General features: G+C 33.5%; 1 protein-coding gene across 9 annotated transcripts in view; it reads left to right on the forward strand.

Moving 5' to 3' along the window:
- The window catches only part of LOC138315131 (kinesin-like protein KIF28), a 64,856-nt gene extending 43,123 nt beyond the window's left edge, over nucleotides 1-21,733 (forward strand). For 3 of the 9 annotated variants that reach the window (XM_069255904.1, XM_069255906.1, XM_069255905.1), the window contains 3 exons: nucleotides 4,661-4,723; nucleotides 7,694-7,882; nucleotides 20,992-21,733. In XM_069255904.1, the coding sequence (XP_069112005.1) occupies nucleotides 4,661-4,723; nucleotides 7,694-7,882; nucleotides 20,992-21,090 (351 nt within the window). In that variant the 3' untranslated portion in view covers nucleotides 21,091-21,733. Of the gene's footprint in view, nucleotides 1-4,660; nucleotides 4,724-6,100; nucleotides 6,149-7,693; nucleotides 7,883-20,991 lie in introns of all 9 variants that reach the window. The other 6 variants (XM_069255907.1, XM_069255911.1, XM_069255910.1 and 3 more) reach the window with 4 other exon arrangements.
- The last annotated feature ends 1,474 nt before the right edge of the window (nucleotides 21,734-23,207 follow it).

A 23,207-nucleotide genomic window follows, 5' to 3' on the forward strand; every position in this document is an offset into this window, starting at 1 on the left:
CTACTGAATCATTGCTGTATGAGCTGTGACTGACGACAGTATCTTCTGAATGATTGCTGTATGAGCTGTGACTGACTACAGTATCTCTGAATCATTGCTGTATGAGCTTACTGACACATCTTCTGAATCATTGCTGTATGAGCTGTGACTGACGACAGTATCTTCTGAATGATTGCTGTATGAGCTGTGACTGACGACAGTATCTTCTGAATGATTGCTGTATGAGCTGTGACTGACGACAGTATCTACTGAATCATTGCTGTATGAGCTGTGACTGACGACAGTATCTACTGAATCATTGCTGTATGAGCTGTGACTGACGACAGTATCTACTGAATCATTGCTGTATGAGCTATGACTGACTACAGTATCTTCTGAATCATTGCTGTATGAGCTATGACTGACTACAGTATCTTCTGAATCATTGCTGTATGAGCTATGACTGACTACAGTATCTTCTGAATCATTGCTGTATGAGCTGTGACTGACGACAGTATCTTCTGAATGATTGCTGTATGAGCTGTGACTGACTACAGTATCTACTGAATCATTGCTGTATGAGCTGTGACTGACTACAGTATCTTCTGAATGATTGCTGTATGAGCTGTGACTGACGACAGTATCTACTGAATGATTGCTGTATGAGCTGTGACTGACGACAGTATCTCTGAATCATTGCTGTATGAGCATGGACTGATACAGTATATACTGAATCATTGCTGTATGAGCTATGACTGACTACAGTATCTTCTGAATCATTGCTGTATGAGCTGTGACTGACGACAGTATCTTCTGAATGATTGCTGTATGAGCTGTGACTGACTACAGTATCTACTGAATCATTGCTGTATGAGCTATGACTGACTACAGTATCTTCTGAATCATTGCTGTATGAGCTGTGACTGACGACAGTATCTTCTGAATCATTGCTGTATGAGCTGTGACTGACTACAACATCTATTGAATCATTTCTGTACGATATGTGACTGACTACAGCATCTTTTGAATGATTGCTGTATGAGCTGTGACTGACGACAGTATCTTCTGAATCATTGCTGTATGAGCTTTGACTGACTACAGTATCTTCTGAATGATTGCTGTATGAGCTGTGACTGACGACAGTATCTTCTGAATGATTGCTGTATGAGCTGTGACTGACGACAGTATCTACTGAATCATTGCTGTATGAGCTGTGACTGACGATATTATCTGCTGGGCAACTGCTTTTATTGTCCTCTTCCTTTATTATTAGCGTTTTCTGTAAATGCACATTGTGCTACACTTGAATAAGTTTGATGGGGACCACACAAAACATACGGAGTATTTAGCTATCAACTGTACATATCAGTATGTCCTGGTATACAAGTTGCAGCGTATTCTAAGTTGAAGCATTTCACCAACAGCATAGTTTTGTGGTATTTACTGAAGCTATCTCACATCTCATACTGTGTATTATTGTTGCTTGCATTTTGATTTAACTGTTCTATTTTTCTGACTTTTCTAAACGCTTTAGACACTATGTGTGAGGCCCTGTGTCTGTAGAGAGGAGGTTTCGGTTGATTAGGTGGCTTAAAACTAAAACATTTTTAACGTGTTAGAAGAAATAAATATTGAGCATGTTGATAATTTTGTAATGTTTGCTACTAAATTGTGTATAAATAACCTTAAAATGGGAACTGTATGGTGTGTTTATAACATTTTATTGGTTTCTTTAAAAATGCCAATTTGACTTGTTGGTTGTGTGCCTGAAACGCTTAAACCAAATATAAAAGTCATCTTGTTGATGTTTATATAAAAACACATCTAAACTGTAGAAATGTCCCTTCATATTATAATGAAAAACAGAAACGCTGCTGAGATCGTGTTTGGTTTGTCCATTTTATAACAGGTATAGGAAAATGACTAAAATTAATTGTGATCTCAGAAATGTATCTGATTTGTTTAATGTATGAACACGGGAGAAGTAAATGATATATAGGCTTTGTTTAAAGGTTGTACACATTATGTAGTATTTTGGGGAATGTAATTTGTAATTCCAAGTCAGTGTTTAGATTAAAAAAGTGATGCTGATAATGACAAGAGCAAAACAATTATAGCCAGTATGTATTCAACAAAGAACATGTTTCCTTTTTCACCCTGTCTTTAATGACCAAACATGAAAATTCATTGATATCATTATGTATATTTTTTTCCCCCTTTTTCACTGCTTTGATGTATAATTTGAAATGTTGACCCTGCACTTATCAGATGTGGTCTCTTTCTGAAGCACCCTATACATGATACGTTTTGAAGGGACTATTCATTCAAAAGACTAGGACAAATATTACTAAAAGTCATAAACCTGTTGTCTAATGGTTGATGTCTAATGCCAGAAATATGGCTCTTAAAGATGCTCTACCACCAACAGAGCACATTTGAACAGTAACTGATGTATAATCGTGTTAAATGTATCTGTTTTGCTTTTCGGTGCATGTACAATCAGTACTTAATTCGATATAGGGCATGGTGTCATGGATTTTTTGGGACCTAATTAATTATTTTTGATATTTCTGTCTTTAATTGAATTAAGGATCTTAAAGGAATGGCGGTAATGAGGTAAAAAAAGTTAAGTTTTGTAACTGAAGAAAAATACTGAATTGTCTGCTCTTGGTTTTGATATAGAAAAATACCATTTGTCGGCGGTGGAGCATCTTAAATAAAACCATATAATGGACATCAATAATTTATTTTATTGCAAAAATTAATGAAGTCAATGATAATTCATTTCCCATAAAAATCTGCCTACTTCTTTTTAAACAAACTATTTATATTGAAGTAGTTTTTATTTAATATTATTTAAATCATCAATAAAGTCTAGAATCTTGATAGCTTGTTCAAAGGAAATGTAGAGCTGTAATTTTTGGGACATTGTATATATAATAAAATCACTAAATAGTCCCTTTAAAATGCTGTTTACAATTTTTAAATTTAGGTTCAAATTTTGATGTCAAAGCTCAAAATTACACGCCAAAAGCACCGGAAAAATTAAGTACTATCTGTGAACATATTTTCAATAAGTATATATTTATATGTGCTCTTTTAAATTGTTTAAATGTAGAGTATGAAAAAGGCAACATTTTCGGATGTAATATGGTTTTAATAAATCATAATACAGTATATGAGTTATTCACAGGTCACTATTTGTGAGTTTATCTATCCCTAAGAGTTATTCACAGGTAACTATTTGTGAGTTTATCTATCGCTAAGAGTTATTCACAGGTCACTATTTGTGAGTTTATCTATCGCTAAGAGTTATTCACAGGTCACTATTTGTGAGTTTATCTATCGCTAAGAGTTATTCACAGGTAACTATTTGTGAGTTTATCTATCGCTAAGAGTTATTCACAGGTAACTATTTGTGAGTTTATCTATCGCTAAGAGTTATTCACAGGTAACTATTTGTGAGTTTATCTATTGCTAAGAGTTATTCACAGGTCACTATTTGTGAGTTTATCTATTGCTAAGAGTTATTCACAGGTAACTATTTGTGAGTTTATCAATCCTAAGAGTTATTCACAGGTCACTATTTGTGAGTTTATCTATCGCTAAGAGTAATTCAAGGTCACTATTTGTGAGTTTATCTATCGCTAAGAGTTATTCACAGGTCACTATTTGTGAGTTTATCTATCGCTAAGAGTTATTCACAGGTTACTATTTGTGAGTTTATCTATCGCTAAGAGTTATTCAAAGGTAACTATTTGTGAAATTATCTATCGCTAAGAGTTATTCACAGGTAACTATTTGTGAGTTTATCTATCGCTAAGAGTTATTCACAGGTAACTATTTGTGAGTTTATCTATCGCTAAGAGTTATTCACAGGTAACTATTTGTGAGTTTATCTATCGCTAAGAGTTATTCACAGGTAACTATTTGTGAGTTTATCTATCGCTAAGAGTAATTCAAAGGTCACTATTTGTGAGTTTATCTATCGCTAAGAGTTATTCACAGGTAACTATTTGTGAGCTAGTTTATCTATCGCTAAGAGTTATTCACAGGTTACTATTTGTGAGTTTATCTATCGCTAAGAGTTATTCACAGGTAATTATTTGTGAGTTTATCTATCGCTAAGAGTTATTCACAGGTAATTATTTGTGAGTTTATCTATCGCTAAGAGTTATTCACAGGTAATTATTTGTGAGTTTATCTATCGCTAAGAGTTATTCCCAGTTAATTATTTGTGAGTTTATCTATCGCTAAGCCATGAGGTCACCTGAATGTTAAATCATTAATCATTCATAGGAAATGCATTGAAAGTTAAAAAAAATCAAAGTAGGCAAAATAAAATAAAAACCAGTATATTTTTTCTAATTTACATGTATCTATTATTTATAATTTCATGATTGTTTTTTTTTTTTACTTTTTTTTAAAGTACCTGTTTTTATTAAAAATATTATTGAGGATTTACCTCCTTGTCACAAGAAACATGCGATTCTTATCATAACAATTTATTGCCGTATTGATAGAGTGTATTTTGTTGTGATTGAGGTACTGAAAAGCTAGTCATTTAATGTTATTTTATAATTGTTTGATCAGTTGCCACTGTGTGCTTTTATGTACTTTATTTCCTTGATTTCTTCTGATTTTTATTTGTTTATGTAACCATTGTTGAATTCCTTTTTAGATTCTCCGAACAGGTGCTGCCCCAAGTGGCATATCCCGACAGAAAACAATGGACCCTTCCATCGTATGTCCCTTGAGGCTTCCTTCTCAAATCTTGTGTTGCTATTTGCACCATAACAAATGTATAACTGACAAACTGACATTGTATGCCAAAAGCTTTTTGCGTATTTTTTTTTCATTATCATTCCTACTGAAAATTGCTCATTATTTTTTTACGGATGATATTTTTGATAAAATATAGAAATCATCGGAATTTTTACTTCTGAAATTACATAATTCAAATCAGTTTCCTACATTGTCAGTTTGGTCTTTTATCTCCAAACATGAGCTCTTTTTTATTTTTGCTTTTTAAACAAATATATACCAACCTGACTAATCTGAGTGACTCACTAAAACACTGAGCTTTAACGGAGGCAAATCCAGCGTACATAGCAATACAGAGACACCTTGTCAGTAATGTCTACTTCTCAACTCTGCTGCATTAGATGAGATTTTTAATACCAGGAGAGGACTTTGTAGCTATTTAAATCGATTGAAAAGGAGTCATATCTTTGAATATCATCGAGACAAGTAGTTTGCCACCCGAACCTGCTGCTTTTTACCTGTGTTTGCTTATTAGATGTACATTGTAATTGCTTTTCCAGATATGTTTGTTTCACCAGGTTATCATCCATTAAGATAATTTTGCTTTTCACCCGTTTTCTTAGCTTACGAATTGGCACATTGCAGTAATTAAAGGAACACCCTAAATCTATGAAAAGGCAGCTTTGACAGTATTTTTTTTAACAGATTCCATAATTTTGATTTGTTCCTTAATAACACCTGTTCAAAGTTCTTGTTTCATCTGTTGATTCATTTTAACTTTGTGTGATGTGATCTTGACTACATTTTGTTACTTATTGACTAGTCCAAATATCTACATGAATTCCATTTTGTGAGATGTTATGAGTTTGTATACAGCACTATTGTACCTATTGTAGACACATGACCGCTATTGGCTAGCTGGTGAAAAAAAGGCTAACCGTCCATAAGGAGCTAAACTTTACTTTTACGTCCTAACAAGCTGACAAACAACACCATCAAATGGTGTCAGATCATGTTTATGATTTGACAAACATGGTATGTCTGTCATGTTTCAGCAGTTGTATATCTTGTACTGTTGACATTCAATGCCGAATATGAGCATCACAAAAAAGGTTGTGAAATTGATCAATTCTGCAAGCACATTTAAACAATTAAAACAATTTATCATTTGAACGAAACACATAAAGGTAAGTATGGGTAATCCAACTTCTGAAGTGGAATCTATTTAAAGACACAGAATCTACCAGATTCTGTATAATGAACACCAGGACGAACCGTTGCTTAGTGATATTAACAAAACACGTGTATTTTATGTAACCTTATAATGTCATTCTGTGTTCTGTCTTTTCTTGCACAGGTTTTACAAGGTCAAAAATTTGTGCGCTCTTTGCAAAACGGCAGTGATGTAAGAATCATTCACTCAAATTAGATTAATGACTAACGTTCACTGATCCCCAAGTAGCAACTCTAACCTAGTTTTACCAATTTAATCCCTTTAATCCCTTTTTGATGGTATCTGTGCTATCAGAATGTACTGTATTTAACATGTTTTATTTGAAGTAGGAAAACTGTTGGGAAAGTTTTTCTGTAATTAGTGTAATTTTGATGTTGTTTTAGGATTATTTTATCTTGGCTACGAAGAGGACCAAATTCATTATATCTGATCAATGACATGGTCATCTGTTGTGGTGACCATTGTTGCTTTAGCCTCATATTAAAAGTGACGTTTTCGTGTGAATAGACACCATATATTGATAGATAGCCTTAGAAAAAAAAAGAAATTAATTCCCTCAAAGTGTAAATACGTATATTTTTGCTATGACATTGCCAGCTAGAGTACTGTTTATTTTCTTCACCTGACACGATAGAAATATCAAATCTTCAATACAACAAAAACTGAGTTTGATAGAAACATATTGTAGTTATGGGGAAACTACTCTATTTTCTCATAAAGCCAATCATTACATTACTCAATAAAAATTATAAAAAGACAAAAAAATGATGATAATAATAATAATTATGGAGTGCTTTAAAGTTTAATGGTTTAACCGCTAATTGAATACAGTTACATGATAGGACAGATACCATCTCTGTTAGAGCCTAAATGGGAGTTGGATGGAATGGATTGTTATTGTGTGCAAATGACGATTACATAGATTGAAAATCAAGTAGTAAACATAAGTTTGATAAGTTTGAAAGTAAAAATGAATATAAATAAGAAATATGGAAGATTAAAAAGAACAATATCAATTTTATTCTATTACAGAAAAAAGAATGATGTACATGCATCAGCCGTTTGTGTTTCAGTTTGAACTTAAGTGCATTAACAAACAACCATTCCTTCCATACTATCAACCATGCAATAACCTACCAAATATTAGATGCTATACCGTAACTTTTTAATGCTTCATAGGTCATTGCGAACTGAACATGAAACCTCACAACAAACTGGTTAAACGTAGACATTTTCAATCTTTTGATGCGTTTAGATTCTAATGACTTCATTTGCTAATAAAATTAAATTTGATTTGACATCAACCTTAGATAATTGATTAGCTTTGACGAGTCCAGACATATCCATTTCAGTTTAGGAAAATATATCTTTGGTCATATGAAAATCACGTTCATGGCTTATTCAAATGGATGATACAGTTTCACATTAAGTTGATAATTGAACACTTGAAACACTTTCTCTTGCAACATTATAATATATTGATACAAGTAGACATTATGGAAAATGTGTTTCAAATCATTAAATAGCAATGAAACCAGTGTGTAAGGTTCCATTGAGTTTGTATGGCGGTTTTCTCTCAGGTTTTCTGGATAGTGTCAGTTGGAGCATGCTGGACTGGTACTGGAAATTAACAACGACTAAAGCTTCGCTAATCTCTAACATTGTAACTCTGTATATAGCTCTGTAACCAAGTGCATGCCTTATTTTACCTTCCAGGAACAGAACAATGTAAACAACAACAAAAATGTACATAAGAATGATGACGACACCGTCAGTTTGTTTGTGTTCGGGGAAGAAGAGAGCGAACTCGCGACTGAGGCGGACAAAAACGCAGGCGTGGTGCCATATCACAAAGTGGCTAAACATCACTATGCAGACTTACCTTTGCATAGCGGGAAATCTTATGTAAGCCCATGATACAGGTCTTTTGTCGCATGACGACTATATAGTAGCACACTGTCACCTTTTGTTTGCTGCGGCTGATCACTCTTCATTGTTGTGGCCTGCCCGGCTGTAGTACTGCTGTGTCCATAAAGCTGTGACTGTAAATGTTTAGAGTTGAAAATGTGTTAGTGTTCTTAAGTTGTGGATTGTAGAATCTAATTTACATACGTCTACTTTATGAAGTTTCCCTATTTGCCTCACTTTTACAATCAGTTGATCAAGATTAGATATTACTGTACGTTTGATTAAGAAGAATCTGCGTGAAAATTTTAAATTTTTGAATTGTTAGATAAAATAAGATAATAATAATAGATACAATAATGATAGAGGGGAGGGAGAGATTTGTTGGAAAACTACATGTACGTTATCAATAATAGATAAAATAGTAATAGAAAGGGGAGGGAGAGGATTGTTTGAATGTCAATAATAGATAAAATAGTGATCGAGGGGAGTGAAAGGGTTGTTTGAAAACGTTTGTACGTTATCAATAAAGGACATCTTTGTCTCTCGTGTGACAGATCATGCTAAATGCTTTGTCTTAATTGGTAGATTTGCTGGCTTATCATGCCAGGCACCAAGTTCGATTCATATTTGGGATACTCAGCAGGAATGCTCTACTCTATATCTGCAATTCACCTCAGCATTAGAGGCAGTTACGAGATTACAATAACGAAATTGTCTTTAGTTTTAGTTCTATATGATGTGATCTTGTTAGAGTGGCATCTAAATAACAGTACATCAGATGTGATCTTGTTAGATTGTCATCTAAATAACAGTACATCAGATGTGATCTTGTTAGAAAGTCATCTAAATGACAGTTCATCAGATGTAATCTTGTAAGAGTGCTATCTAAATAACAGTACATCAGATGTAATATTGTTAGAGTGTCATCTAAATAACAATACATCAGATATGATCTTTTTAGAGTGCTATCTAAATAACAGTACATCAGATGTGATCTTGTTAGATTGTCATCTAAATAACAATACATCAGATGTGATCTTGTTAGAGTGCCATCTAAATAACAGTACATCAGATGTGATCTTTTTAGATTGTCATCTAAATGACAGTTCATCAGATGTAATATTGTAAGACTGCTATCTAAATAACTGTACATCAGATGTAATATTGTTAGAGTGTCATCTAAATAACAGTACATCAGATGTGATCTTGTTAGAGTGCTATCTTAATAACAGTACATCAGATGTAATATTGTTAGAGTGTCATCTAAATAACAGTTCATCAGATGTAATATTGTTAGAGTGTCATCTAAATAACTGTACATCAGATGTAATATTGTTAGAGTGTCATCTAAATAACTGTACATCAGATGTAATATTGTTAGAGTGTCATCTAAATAACAGTACATCAGATGTGATCTTGTTAGAGTGTCATCTAAATAACAGTACATCAGATGTGATCTTGTTAGAGTGCTATCTAAATAACAGTACATCAGATGTGATCTTGTTAGAGTGTCATCTAAATAACTGTACATCAGATGTAATATTGTTAGAGTGTCATCTTAATAACAGTACATCAGATGTGATCTTGTTAGATTGTCATCTAAATAACAATACATCAGATGTGATCTTGTTAGAGTGCCATCTAAATAACAGTACATCAGATGTGATCTTGTTAGACTGTCATCTAAATGACAGTTCATCAGATGTAATATTGTAAGACTGCTATCTAAATAACTGTACATCAGATGTAATATTGTTAGAGTGTCATCTAAATCACAGTGCATCAGATGTGATCTTGTTTATTGTCATCTAAATGACAGTTCATCAGATGTAATATTGTAAGACTGCTATCTAAATAACTGTACATCAGATGTAATATTGTTAGAGTGTCATCTAAGTAACAGTACATCAGATGTGATCTTGTTAGAGTGTCATCTAAATAACAATACATCAGATGTGATCTTGTTAGAGTGCCATCTAAATAACAGTTCATCAGATGTGATCTGATGTCTTTACCGACCTTTGAGACAGTTGATTTAGTCTTGTGTGAATCTTTGTGCTACAAAGATGGATGTGGAATAATCTGTATGGTTAACACCATAATTAGGAGGAGCTTAATTCCCTTTTTATAATTGGATATATTTATGTTTGTTTGGTTATAAAGAGTGTCTTCCTGACTTTGAGTTACGAGTGTGCTTTTTTAGTTGCCACTTTTTAAGGAGTGTTATCCACCATATTGTTTGGCTGGTTGCTTTTCACATTGTGATACTTGTATTCTTCACTCATTTATACCTGCTGCCATTAAATTACATCAAATTCACCCTAGCAGCACTTAAATCACGTGGTTCAAATGTGATGTACTAAAGTATAATTCAATTACATCAAAGCTCATCTCAACAGCTCTTAGATCACGTGGTTCAAATGTGATGTACTAAACTATAATTTGTCTCGAGCCCACTGCAAGTCTTTCCTTATGCTCACGCATCCATCTTTCCGTGACAATGTTTGGGTTACGCCTCATTATTTATTACTGGGCTTAAATCTCGTGGGTTCAAACGCTTATTAAAATCGTTTGTCTGTGGCTTCATAAGTACCTTCCTCTGCGTTAAGATATAAAGGGTAACATAAGCCAATGATGCTAACAGATCCGAAGATATTCCAAGGCACCATAACAATAGTCGAGAATGGTCTTATAACCATCACTTTTAATTATGTATTGAAAATTACAAATGGGGGTCACTGTGACCTTTATAAGTTCGTGGAGAATTAAACATTATAGTGTTATCTCACAAAGATATTTACATAAAATTGTGTAAAATTAAAGCAGATATTAAAGCGTCTGTGACAGGGAAAAGACAGAACTTCGGAGAAAATGTATGTTGATTGGGGATGATACTTCTTCGACAATTATTTCCTTTTAGTTATAGAGGTTACAAAAATGTCACTTGTAAATGACGTAGTGTGCATTAAAGCAAGTCCTGTATATACATTCCTTCTGCCAAAATTAGTATGGTGTTGACAAGCGTGTGATGCTTTTTGTTCATTTCATTTTTTAGTTTTAATTCATTAATGCAACAATCCACTGTCTGTGTTGTTATGTTTAGATATCGGAATATATCCACTTACGATATGAATCATAAGCTGAACAATATGACAATAGATAACATTAATTTGTTCACAGTTGTTCATTGAAATCCAAATATTTCTCGTATTCAAATTTTATTTAACAAAAATAATTGATATTAATATGTTCTGGTAAATATAATTGTTAGAAAATTATGGTTTTTGTATTTTGCTAAAGGAAATATTTTATTTTACAGCACCAATTTTATGGCTTATCAAAATAACACAATTTAGTATTACTCGCCCGATCAGAAGATCAAGGATAAACAAACGTATGCCTTACCTTGGTCCGTATGTTAAAAGTCGAATTCTTCATAACCACTCATTGAAATAAATATTGACTGGAGCACCCCTACGTGAAGATAAAACATATGCAGATTATGGTAGGGGTCCTCACAGAGCATGAAAGTGGAGCTAAAGTAGGACAGTATGGTTATTTTGATATGAAAACGTAATCTAAGCAAAAGATGGTGTTCTTGTTTGATAGCAACCCTACATGATATGAACATGAACTACCGGAACTGAACATCAGTCTATGGTACGCCAAGGCTACGTTAACTAGAACAATTAAGCCATTGATATCGTTAGAATTTGCCCAAAGGAGGAGGATTCAAATTTATAAAACGGGCTGAGTGCCCTGAGTGATAGATAAAAAAAGTGCAGAATAGTATAAATATGTCAATCGGTGAAATATCTTAGTGAACAATATTGAACATCTTCTAATAAAATTGACGATTAACAATCAATTTGAAAAGTTTAATAGATTTCATAAAGTATAATAAGAAGAAGTTATCCACTGACCATGTATATAACTACCGATCTTTTCCCATAGAACTGACTTGCTGTTGTTGTCTCCTGTAGAAAGAAACCGTTATTCAGAGAGAGGCTACGCAACAGTCTTCACTCGGGGATCGCGATTCACTGGCATCTGTAGATCTTGCTCCGTATATGAACAATGCGGATAGCAAACGATCCAAATCTGACAGTTCCATCGCCAAACCCTATCATACTAACACCAAAGTGAGTTTCCTATGGCATTTGTTGTCGAAGGTGATGTCTGTACATGGTTTGTGAGCTATCCTTTGGCTAGTTGTGTGATCTCTTTTGGTTGCAAGTAGTTTACCTTTTCAACAGTAATGCACACCTGTTATAAATCGTACATTGAAGGAAAAGCAAGAATATTGTTAATTGGTAGTATTACATGTAAATGTTGAAATGTGAAAAGATTTTAATATAAAAGTTATTTTAATGAAATAATGAAAATTGTAAAATTGAAACACAAACCATTTTTTCGATACAATATTTATTTTATGCTTTTTTTATTAGATTAAGTGACTGTGTTTAGATAAACAAATGTAGTAAACATTTTAAATGGTTAATTTTTCTATGTAAGTGCTCGAAAATTTTAAAAATAAGCTCATGAGGGCTTATTTTAGGAGCTGTTTTTTATATATTAAACAATTTACTAAATAAATTTATTTTAAAACACAACAGAACCAAATAATTTCTATATTTATGAATATCGTTTTGCCTATACAATGTAGCAGTTAAATGTCTTGATATTATTTATATGAAATCCCACATTGGTTAAAACACACTATTCACCCATCAGTATACCTCATTCACACTGTAAACCAACCCTTCTTACTTTCCCTCTGTAGTTCTCTACACAAGCTACCTGTTTGTCCCTTCCCTTGTCCTGTTTAATCCTGTTTCATCCTAGTAAGTAACCTTTGTCATAAGTATATTGGAAGACATCAAGTGAGAATCCAGTATTACTTCAGAACTCATTTTTGATGAGAATAAAGCAGGGATTAAAGATGGCCAACAGGAGGCTCCTGATTGTGTGATCATTTATTGAAATACATGGTACTAATACTTCGGCGTTACTATGATGATGGCAGTTTCGCTTGAAAACAAAAACATTGAGTGAGACTTTCAAAACATGCTGGCTTAGAATTCATGGTGAGGGGTTTGTTATATGTAATCCAGAAGTTAATGAAATTTGGAAAGTTAAAGAACTTTATAGTTTAATTGGCAGTTTGCTTGATATACCCAGTGCACTAAAAGGTCAGTTCTGTTATTTTTCTTGAGAATATCTATGCACCATCCTTTATTATGTTGTTGGTATTTTCTCTCTAGTATCCCTCAGTTTGAATCTTGACAGATTTCTCTATCGTACTTATCAAACTAATGGATTTTCTATGGCATGGCCTTCATCTTACAAACGCGGAAGCTTTTTAGATTGCTTCTGCTTTTTCTGATGGTAACACTTTCTGTAGAGATTTCCTTTCCTTTCTTCTTTATCAAGTTTTCCGTTTGTCTCCTTTTCTGATGTGCATGCCTAATACAGAGATCCCCTTTGTCTTTGTTAATGTGTACACAAATTCTTATGCAATTTTAGATATACAAGACAACTTTTAAAGCTGTTCCAACCTTTTCAGGCATGAAACACACTATTTCGATATCTCGAGAACTTTATTTCTGGGTTCCAAATCATCTCTAGAGATCTTTAGAGAACAGCTTGTCACATCTGTGAGAATTCCTAATCTATACCATCTTTAAATTTGATATAAATTTACATTCCGTGTTTTAGTATGTCGTGTTACCACAATGACCTGTATCATGGTCGTAAGAATTTTCTCTGTCCCTGTATTAATTATAATGATTTCATAGTTCACTTTGTGTTTGTGAATATTTACCTGAATAAAGGTGAATGATATGTTGTTTTTTTCTATGCCGTATTAATCCACTTTAGACACATTTTACGGACATGCTGGATGTTGCTGAAATATATATTTATAGTATATGGCTGATTTAGATTGCGAGTCAACATCTTGACTAACTGTGTCCAGTGACCATTTGTCAATATTTAATTTTTCATAATTAGAAAACAGATCAGCCAAGTATTCTTGATCATTGGAATGGATGCCTTACAAGGCATGAAATATTCATGGCAATAGGGAGAATCATAGGTATCTTAATTACAAAATGTTGATCATTTTGGCAGGAAGATCACGTATTTTTGTGGAAGAAACAATGCATATCTTATTTTTATCTTTGGTTTTTGTCGCGCACTGGTAAGTTTTTAGGTCATCTGGTTTTTTTTAATTTAAAGTTGGTGAACTTTTACCTTTTGAAAAATTATTTACGACAATGAGGTGCATACCATGTCGTACAACTACCAAAATATTAAATGTTGAAATATACAAATCCTGGATGATCTATGTCAAACCCATTCCAATGTACACCGCCAGGCTGTGGCAGATCCTGCTACATATCAGTACTGTTGTGAATGACTGGTGTCTTAGCCTTTGTGTGCGATTGTCCTGTAAAAATTTCAGAATATCAGTGCCAAATTCTATAAAAAAAATTACCAAGTATGGTTTTGTTATATAAATAACTATTGTTCATATCATGTTCATGTGAATTTTAAACAAGACTTCATTTCCATACATTTATCAAAAGTAAACATGAACAAATTCAGTCAGGGAATTTAGGAAAGGCAACCTTTTTTAGGCTGCAAAATCAAACATTTTTTTTTAAATATATATAAATGATATTTCTTACCATTAATGTATGTTCAGGATTAATGTCAACATAACTGAAAGATAAAACTAAAATGCATAGCGAGTGGAATTCTCGGAGATATACATGAATTTTGTCTTAGTGGCTAGCTCTCTTTGACAGCTGTTCGAATTCTGGTAGTAGGTTCTTATAAGGTGTAACCCATTTGATGTTGTTAGTAATGATAGTTGGATTGTGGCAGGTCTCGTAAAAGAATATGCAATTCCATAGAGGTATATACCATTATTCTTAGGTAGTCTGTCCCATTATAGAGATGCATGGTGAGGGGATTAAACCAATAGGTCTCATTTATTCGTGAAAAAAATTGTGCACATTTTGATAAAAGCATGAAACTTGGCACAAATATACTTAAGCATATAGGAAACAAAATAAGGACCCGGGCCACCTCAGATTTTTTCTAAATATAGAAATAGCGGCCATTTTCCAAGATGGCCGCCAATTTATAAGAAAAATCACTATATCTCCTATGTATGACTATTTTTTGTTGGACTTTAACATATTAAGTGGTATTTTTACTGAAGTGTTTCAGCAATTTGAATTAGATCATAAATTTTTGCTTTTAATCCCATAAGTTGACTTATGGCATTATAAAAGACATTTTCCAAGATGGCCGCCAATTTATAAGAAAAATCACTATATCTCCTATATATGACTATTTTTTGTTGGACTTTTACATATTTTCTGGTATTTTCACCGAAGTGTTTCAGCAATTTGAATTAGATTTTAAATTGATGCTTTTAAAGATTTTAAATGGATGCTTTTAATCTCCATAAGTTGACTTATGGCATTATAAAAGACATTTTCCAAGATGGCCGCCGATTTATAATAAAAATCACTATATCTCCTAATATATGACTATTTTTTGGTGGACTTTGACATATTTAGTGGTATTTTTACTGAAGCATTTCAGTAATTTGAAATAGATCTTAAAATAATGCTTTTAATCCCAATAAGTTGACTTATGCAATATAAAAGACATTTTCCAAGATGGTCGCCAATTTATAAGGAATAAGGAAACATCATTATATCCTATGTAATTGAGAATATGTGTGTTGTACCTTGACACATTTGGTATTAAATTTACTAATGGACATACGCATTTATTTAAGTACAAGGCAGTCTCTAATTGACATTTTCCAAGATGGCCACTAGTTTATAAAAAAATCTGAAATTGTTATGTATATATCTATTAAAGGTTAATATCCTTCATATATATATATATATATACTAAAGGTTAATATCCAAAAATATCCAATCCAACAGGAATAGATATTTGCAAAACTTCGGAAGTGAGATTTTTATGAAAGATATTAATGATACATTTGTTCAATATGTTTCAATCGTTTAACTAGCCTCCCGAGGATGGGGGGGGGAGTAGTTATCTGTATTATTAAGTGTTTTGATAGGTAGGAACAATCATTTTAAGGAAGAAAATGCCGAATTTTGATAACTTCAAGATGTCCAATGGGTCGAAATACTAGGTTAAAGTTTTGTTGCATGTTGTGAAATGCTATACATGCATTATCTGAGCAATGATATGGATTTAAACACAGATATTGGATTATAAGTATTGTTTTCGGTATGGGCAAATATTTAAAGGTAAAAAGTAGAATTTTGAGAATTTCAAGATGCTCATGGGGCCAATCTGTACTTTACTTTTCCTCACCAACTGACATTGATTTCTGCATTGGTATATGGTCTTAGGATTACATTATATGTTGTTCTGGATATAAGCAATCATTTAAGGGATAAAACATATTATTTTTAGAATTTCAACTTCTTCTCTGAAACTAAGCATGAGATAGCACCCATAATGTAATGGTAGCTTCCTTATAAGGTGGGGATTCAAAATTGTACAAATGATGGGGCTGACCCCCTGGGGGCCTGAAGGGCGGGGTCAAAAGGGCTCAATGTGGCTTTTTCCATATAAATGACTTCTTCTCTGAAACTAAGCATGGGGTAGCAATCATAATGCAATGGTAGCATCCTTATAGGATGGGGATTCAAAGTGTACAAGTGATGGAACTGACCCATTCGGGAGCTGAGGGGCGTTGTCAAAAGGGATCAATTTGGCTGAAACGACTTCTTCTCTGCAACCAAGCATGGAAGAGCACTCATAATGCAATGGTAGCATCCTTATATGGTGGGGATTTGAAATTGTACAAATGATAGGGCTAACCCCCCGGGGCCTTAGACGCGGGACCAAAATGGTCAATTAGGCTACTATTTTCATATAAATTACTTCCTCTCTGAATCTATGTATTGGATAGCATATTTGTATGGTATCTATATCATCATTAAATGGTTATGATTCAAATGGTGTCAAAGGAGACGTTAGGAAGAAAAAAGATAAGATCCTAAATTGAGTCGCCTTTTACGGTCGTGCAATAGGGGCAGCAGGTACAATTCTAACGCCCTTCCTACAGGGCCATATTTGCGTCGTCGTATGTACTGAAACTTTATAATAATCCCTTTGGTAAGAAGCTACACCAGTGATAAGGTACCTAAACCTTCTTTGTGTTCCTATTTGGAACTGTTATCTGGTATCCACCTTTGATCCCTCTGCCGATACATCTTACCATTATGAAATACCTACAGGACGTTGGAAACCTCCGCCTTCTATTTTATTTGGGACAAAGATGGTGAAATTTTATAAAAAAAAGTTGTGATTTTTCTCCAGTGATAAGTCATTCTCTAAGAAGGGTATGCTGTCTGTACCGAAAAATTTCATTGCTTGTTATGAAAATGGATTATCCATACCATAGATCACACCTGCAAGTGCCTTGACATCTTATAAGTAGAAAACTTGATAATGTGTTGTCTTGTCGTCGGATTTTTAGTCTTTTTCAGTTTTTAAATTAATATACATGTTCCTATGATTCAGCTTCTGCCTTTCCCTTAAGGTAATTCTGATTACTACTAGGTATTTCTAATGAGCCTGATAGATGAATAAAGCATATAATTGCCTTTGTTATGTCTTCACTCTTAATTTTCTTGTCTAAGATTTTCTTCACTGAAAGATGCTGCCAAAGACCCATTAAACTGCAAATGGGGAAAACCAGTCGTCCCATTCACTTTATGCTGTGTCTTAAGCAAGAGCAGAAATATCGTTTTTATTGACTATAGTTGAATCTTCCAATGACACCAATATGTCGTATGAATAAAGAGAAATCAGTAAATAGTGTATTCTTAAGAAATGATGCAACATAAATTTGAAAGTTTGATTCCCAAAGTGATCAAGGAAAATAATCATCACATGCTTTTATGATATGAAAAATTGCATTGCTTATCAACACAATAGCTAGTGTAAGTTTTTTTTTAATTTCAGTTAGGAAGCAATGCGCAGACAATAACTTTTTGGTAATGAGTCTGCCTTCAAAGAAGGGACAAAACTTGCCTGAATAATGACATATTTTAATGAATAAATGTATTAACAATAAAAAGCTAATTTGAATCATAGTAAAAATTAAAAACTTATATGAATTCAATTAGATTAATTATTTACATATCACAAATGAGTTCTGATACTCCTGTAATAAGCAAAATGAGTGTGGCGGCCATATTGGAAAATGGTCGCCATGACGTCATAAGTTATTTTTGGAAATGACCCAGGTCCTAAAAAGTTTCCTTTGTTTGTATTCTTGATGTCAAATCAAATAAATTATAATTAAATCTTTAAATAAATTTTGATAACTATAACTTGATGCTTTTGGAATGTACATTAAAGTAATAAGTGTGGCGGCCATATTATATAAGCAAAATGAGTGTGGCGGCCATATTGGAAAATGGCAGATACGACGTCATAGGCTATTTTTGGAAAATTCTGAAAAGTTTGGTTTTGTTGTATTCTTGATGTCAAATCATAATAAAATATTTAAATCTTAAATGAATTTTGATAACTATGACTTTATGCTGTTGGAATGTACAGTAATAAGTTATATGTGTGGCGGCCATATTGAAAAATGGCCGCCATAACGTCATTGGTTATTTTTGGAAATGGCCCGGGTCCTAAAAAGTTACCTTTGGTTGTGTTCTTGATGTGAAATCAAATTAATTATATTCAAATCTTAAATAATTTTGATTACTATAACTTGATGAAAAGATATGCGATAAGTAAAATGTGTGTGGCGGCCATATTGGAAAATGGCCGCCATGACGTCATAGGCTATTTTAGGAAATGAACCGGGTCCTAAAAAGTTTCCTTTGGTTGTGTTCTTGATGTCGAATCAAATTAACTATTTTTCAATCTGAAATAAATTTTGATAACTATGACATGATGTTTTTGGAATATGATAAGTAATATGTGTGGCGGCCATATTGGAAAATGGCCGCCATGACGTCATAGGCTATTTTTGGAAATGGCCCGGGTTCTAAAAAGTTTCCTTTGGTTGTGTTCTTGATATGTGCCAAGTTTCATGCTTTTATCAAAAAGTGCACAATTTGACCAATTTTCTGCACGGTGAGGGGATTAAACCAATAGGTCTCATTTATTCAATTTCGTCTGTCCATTTGTAGAGGTACGTGGTGATGTCTTGTTGAATGGATATGTCTCTTTGTAGAGGCTCATAGTGCTAAAATTTAAAATGAAATAATGGAAAACAAAAAAGTGGGGAAAACCAACATATTTTCATGTTCATTATATATCAAAATATTTTTTTAAATTCATTTATCATATATATGTACTGTAAACCACTTTCGAGCAAACTATATTACTCGTCTTCATCATTTTCAACACATTAGCAAATCCGTAAAATAGCGATCAAGAGTTGGATGTATACTATATTTCGCGAAAAGCCTTGCTTATTGTTACATTATGCGTTGCATATATTGCGAATGCCGAATATGCAGCCAAATCGGTAACCGTCGGCACTTGCCGTAAAAGATTTCGCTCGCGTATACCATACTCACAAACACAATACAAAGCCTGTACTTGTAGACTAACCTTTAGGTATTTGACAGATTTTATACTAAGCTTTAGGTATTTGACAGATTTTACTTGATACTAAGCTTTAGGTATTTGACAGATTTTATACCAAGCTTTAGGTATTTGACAGATTTTATACTAAGCTTTAGGTATTTGACAGATTTTATACTAAGCTTTAGGTATTTGACAGATTTTGCTATTTCCAGTTAAATTAAAGCTTAACGATCATATTGTGCGTTGACAGTTAATGGTTGAAAAAGAATAGTCTTCATGCAATTATATGCGAAACATCTAGATTCGCGTTGAGTTCTCGCGAGATTACGCACAAATAGGTGGTTTACAGTATTTTTCAATATACATGGATAATCGATAACAAAACACATAGTGATGATCTTTATGTAAGAAGCACATTTCATATTTATACCTAAAAGCATATGTGGCATGAGACTATATTTTCTATTTTCAGAAGGAAATTTCCAATTTGTTGGATGCTTTCTGAATCCGTGCTGCTTATTTTGTATTGTGCTTGTGTTTCCTATCAGTATCCTGCATAGTACACGTACACATACATGTAACGATTCCTCCCGACTGTTTTAAAATAACTGACCATTAATCAATTCACAGCTCGTCGAGAGATCCTGTTCTCATAGTGTTTTTGTTTACCGGTTATCTTACAGAGATTACCCCCCCAAAATAAATGATTAATATACGTATTTCTCCTGATGCATTATGCTTTAGATTCGTTTACACATTAAGACCACCCTGTGTTTCAAACATAGCATGCTTACTTCTGGTCCACAATACATGTACTTATATTAAATGCATTTTTTTTTCTACGCGTATCTTTTTCACTTTTCTAATCGACAGTTTTGATTAAGAAACTGTATACTGAGAAAAGGTAAAGCATTTATGACAGTCACTTGCCTTGAACGTTGTATTAGATCGTGACGCCATTTCCGTTTTAACCCGCCAATGTTGCACTGATCTGACCTCCAGTTTCACACCTAATTCGTTTCTTTCTTGACATATGTATTGTTTTCATTTGTGTTGTTTTCCGTTTTTGTTTTTATTTCATTACTTTATTTTTTCAGAAGATATTGATTTATAATGATTAATTAAATACAATATATACATTTGCGTTGTAGTCTAGAACTGTCTTACATCCTGAATATGCATGCATTTTTCATATTGCATGTGCATGACGAAATACTAACAAACACATATGCATGTAACTTTTATGTTTAAAATAAGGCTAGAGCTCAAGTCATTTTAATTAAAATAAAATTGAATCTTCTGAATTCATTAAGGTTTACTGTTTTTGACATTTTCATAAAATAATCGGTATACATGAGCTGATAATTAAACATAGAAAAGTTTGAATCCATAGAAATTTATTTTCGTTCTATATTTGCATATTATTTAGATTATTTAAGAAATTATTTTATATTCATTTTTTATTCTTTTTCTCATAGCTTTCAAACAACAAGCCTACAGGAGGAGGTGGAATGAAACGACCAACTTCTGCGGGAGGCAACCGTGGTGATGGGAGCAAGGCTTGCGTAATCCAATGAGAAGCTAGATGGCAGCTTTTATAATCCAATAAAAAACTAGAAAACAATCAGCAAAATTTCATATTTATATACAACAATGTCAAAAAGATACAGCCATATGCATATTTTGTAAAGCAGATCTGTGCTGAATCTTGTTTTTTATTGTAAAATTTACAGGACAGTGGTGAAATATGGAATTTTTAAAATCATTTTGGTTAAGAGATTTTGTATTCAGTGTAACGTATTGGCTACGATCAATATGATTTTTCAGTTTAAATTTGAGTTAACGAGGGTCAAACATGTCTATATCATGTGTTAAAGAGGGTCAAACATTATGTCTCTATTCTGTGTTAACGAAGGTCAAACATTATGTCTATACCCTGCGTTAACGAGGGTCAAACATGTCTCTATCCTGTGTTAACGAGGGTCAAACATGTCTCTATCCTGTGTTAACGAGGGTCAAACATGTCTCTATCCTGTGTTAACGAGGGTCAAACATGTCTCTATCCTGTGTTAACGAGGGTCAAACATGTCTCTATCCTGTGTTAACGAGGGTCAAACATTATGTCTATACCCTGTGTTAACGAGGGTCAATCATTTTTTCTATAACATGTGTTAACGAGGGTCAAACATGTCTCTATCTATCCTGTGTTAACGAGGGTCAAACATGTCACTTGTTCCTGTGTTAACGAGGGTCAAACATGTCTCTATCCTGTGTTAACGAGGGTTCAAATTTATGTCTATACCCTGTGTTAACGAGGGTCGATCATTTTGTCTATATCCTGTGCGTTCACGAGGGTCAAACATTATGTCTATACCCTGTGTTAACGAAGGTCAAACATTATGTCTATACCCTGTGTTAACGAGCGTCAAACATTATGTCTATAACATGTGTTAACGAGGGGTAAACATTATTTCTATAACATGCGTTAACGAGGGTCAAACATTATGTCTATACCCTGCGTTAACGAGGGTCAAACATGTCTCTATCCTGTGTTAACGAGGGTTGAAATTTATGTCTATACCCTGTGTTAACGAGATTCAATCATTTTGTCTATATCCTGTGCGTTCACGAGGGTCAAACATTATGTCTATAACATGTGTCAACGAGGGTCAAAACATTATGTCTCTATCCTGTGTTAACGAAGGTCAAACATTATGTCTATACCCTGTGTTAACGAGGGTCAAACATTTTGTCTATACCCTGTGTTAACGAGGGTCAATCATTTTTTCAATAACATGTGTTAACGAGGGTTAAACATTATTTCTATATCCTGTGTTATCGAGGGTTACACGTTATGTCTGTACCCTGTGTTAACGAGGGTCAATCATTTTGTCTACATCATGCGTTAACGAGGATTAAACATTTTGTCTATACCCTGTGTTAACGAGGGTTACACATTCTGTCTATGTCCTATGTTAACGAGGGTCAATCATTGTGTCTATAACATGTGTTAACGAGGGTCAAAACATTATGTCTCTATCCTGTGTTAACGAGGGTCAAAAATTATGTCTCTATCCTGTGTTAACGAGGGTCAAACATTATGACTATACCCTGTGTTAACGAGGGATAAACATTATTTCTATATCCTGTGTTAACGAGGGATAAACATTTTATTTTCATAATGTGTTAACGAGGGTCAAACATGTCTATACCCTGTGTTAACGAGGGTTAAACATAATGTCTATACCCTGTGTTAACGAGGGTCAAACATTTTGTCTATACCCTGTGTTAACGAGGGTCATCATTTTTTTCTATAAATGTGTTAACGAGGGTTAAACATTATTTTTCTATATCCTGTGTTATCGAGGGTTACACGTTATGTCTGTACCCTGTGTTAACGAGGGTCAAAACATTATGTCTATACTCTATGTTAACGAGGGTAAATCATTTTGTCTATATCCTGTGTTAACGTGAGTCAAACATTATGTCTGTACCCTGTGTTAAGGAGGGTTAAACATTATGTCTGTACCCTGTGTTAAAGAGGGTCAAACATTATGTCTAAGTAACCCAGTGCGTGTGCTGTAGTTTTAATTATATCTGTCCTGTTCTTTCCATTATCATGTTAAATTCAATAATGAAAAATTACTGTCCAATTCATGATATATTTAACATATACATGCAATACTGCATTAAT

This window comes from Argopecten irradians, chromosome 2 (assembly GCF_041381155.1).
Source record: "Argopecten irradians isolate NY chromosome 2, Ai_NY, whole genome shotgun sequence".
NCBI lineage: Eukaryota > Metazoa > Mollusca > Bivalvia > Pectinida > Pectinidae > Argopecten > Argopecten irradians.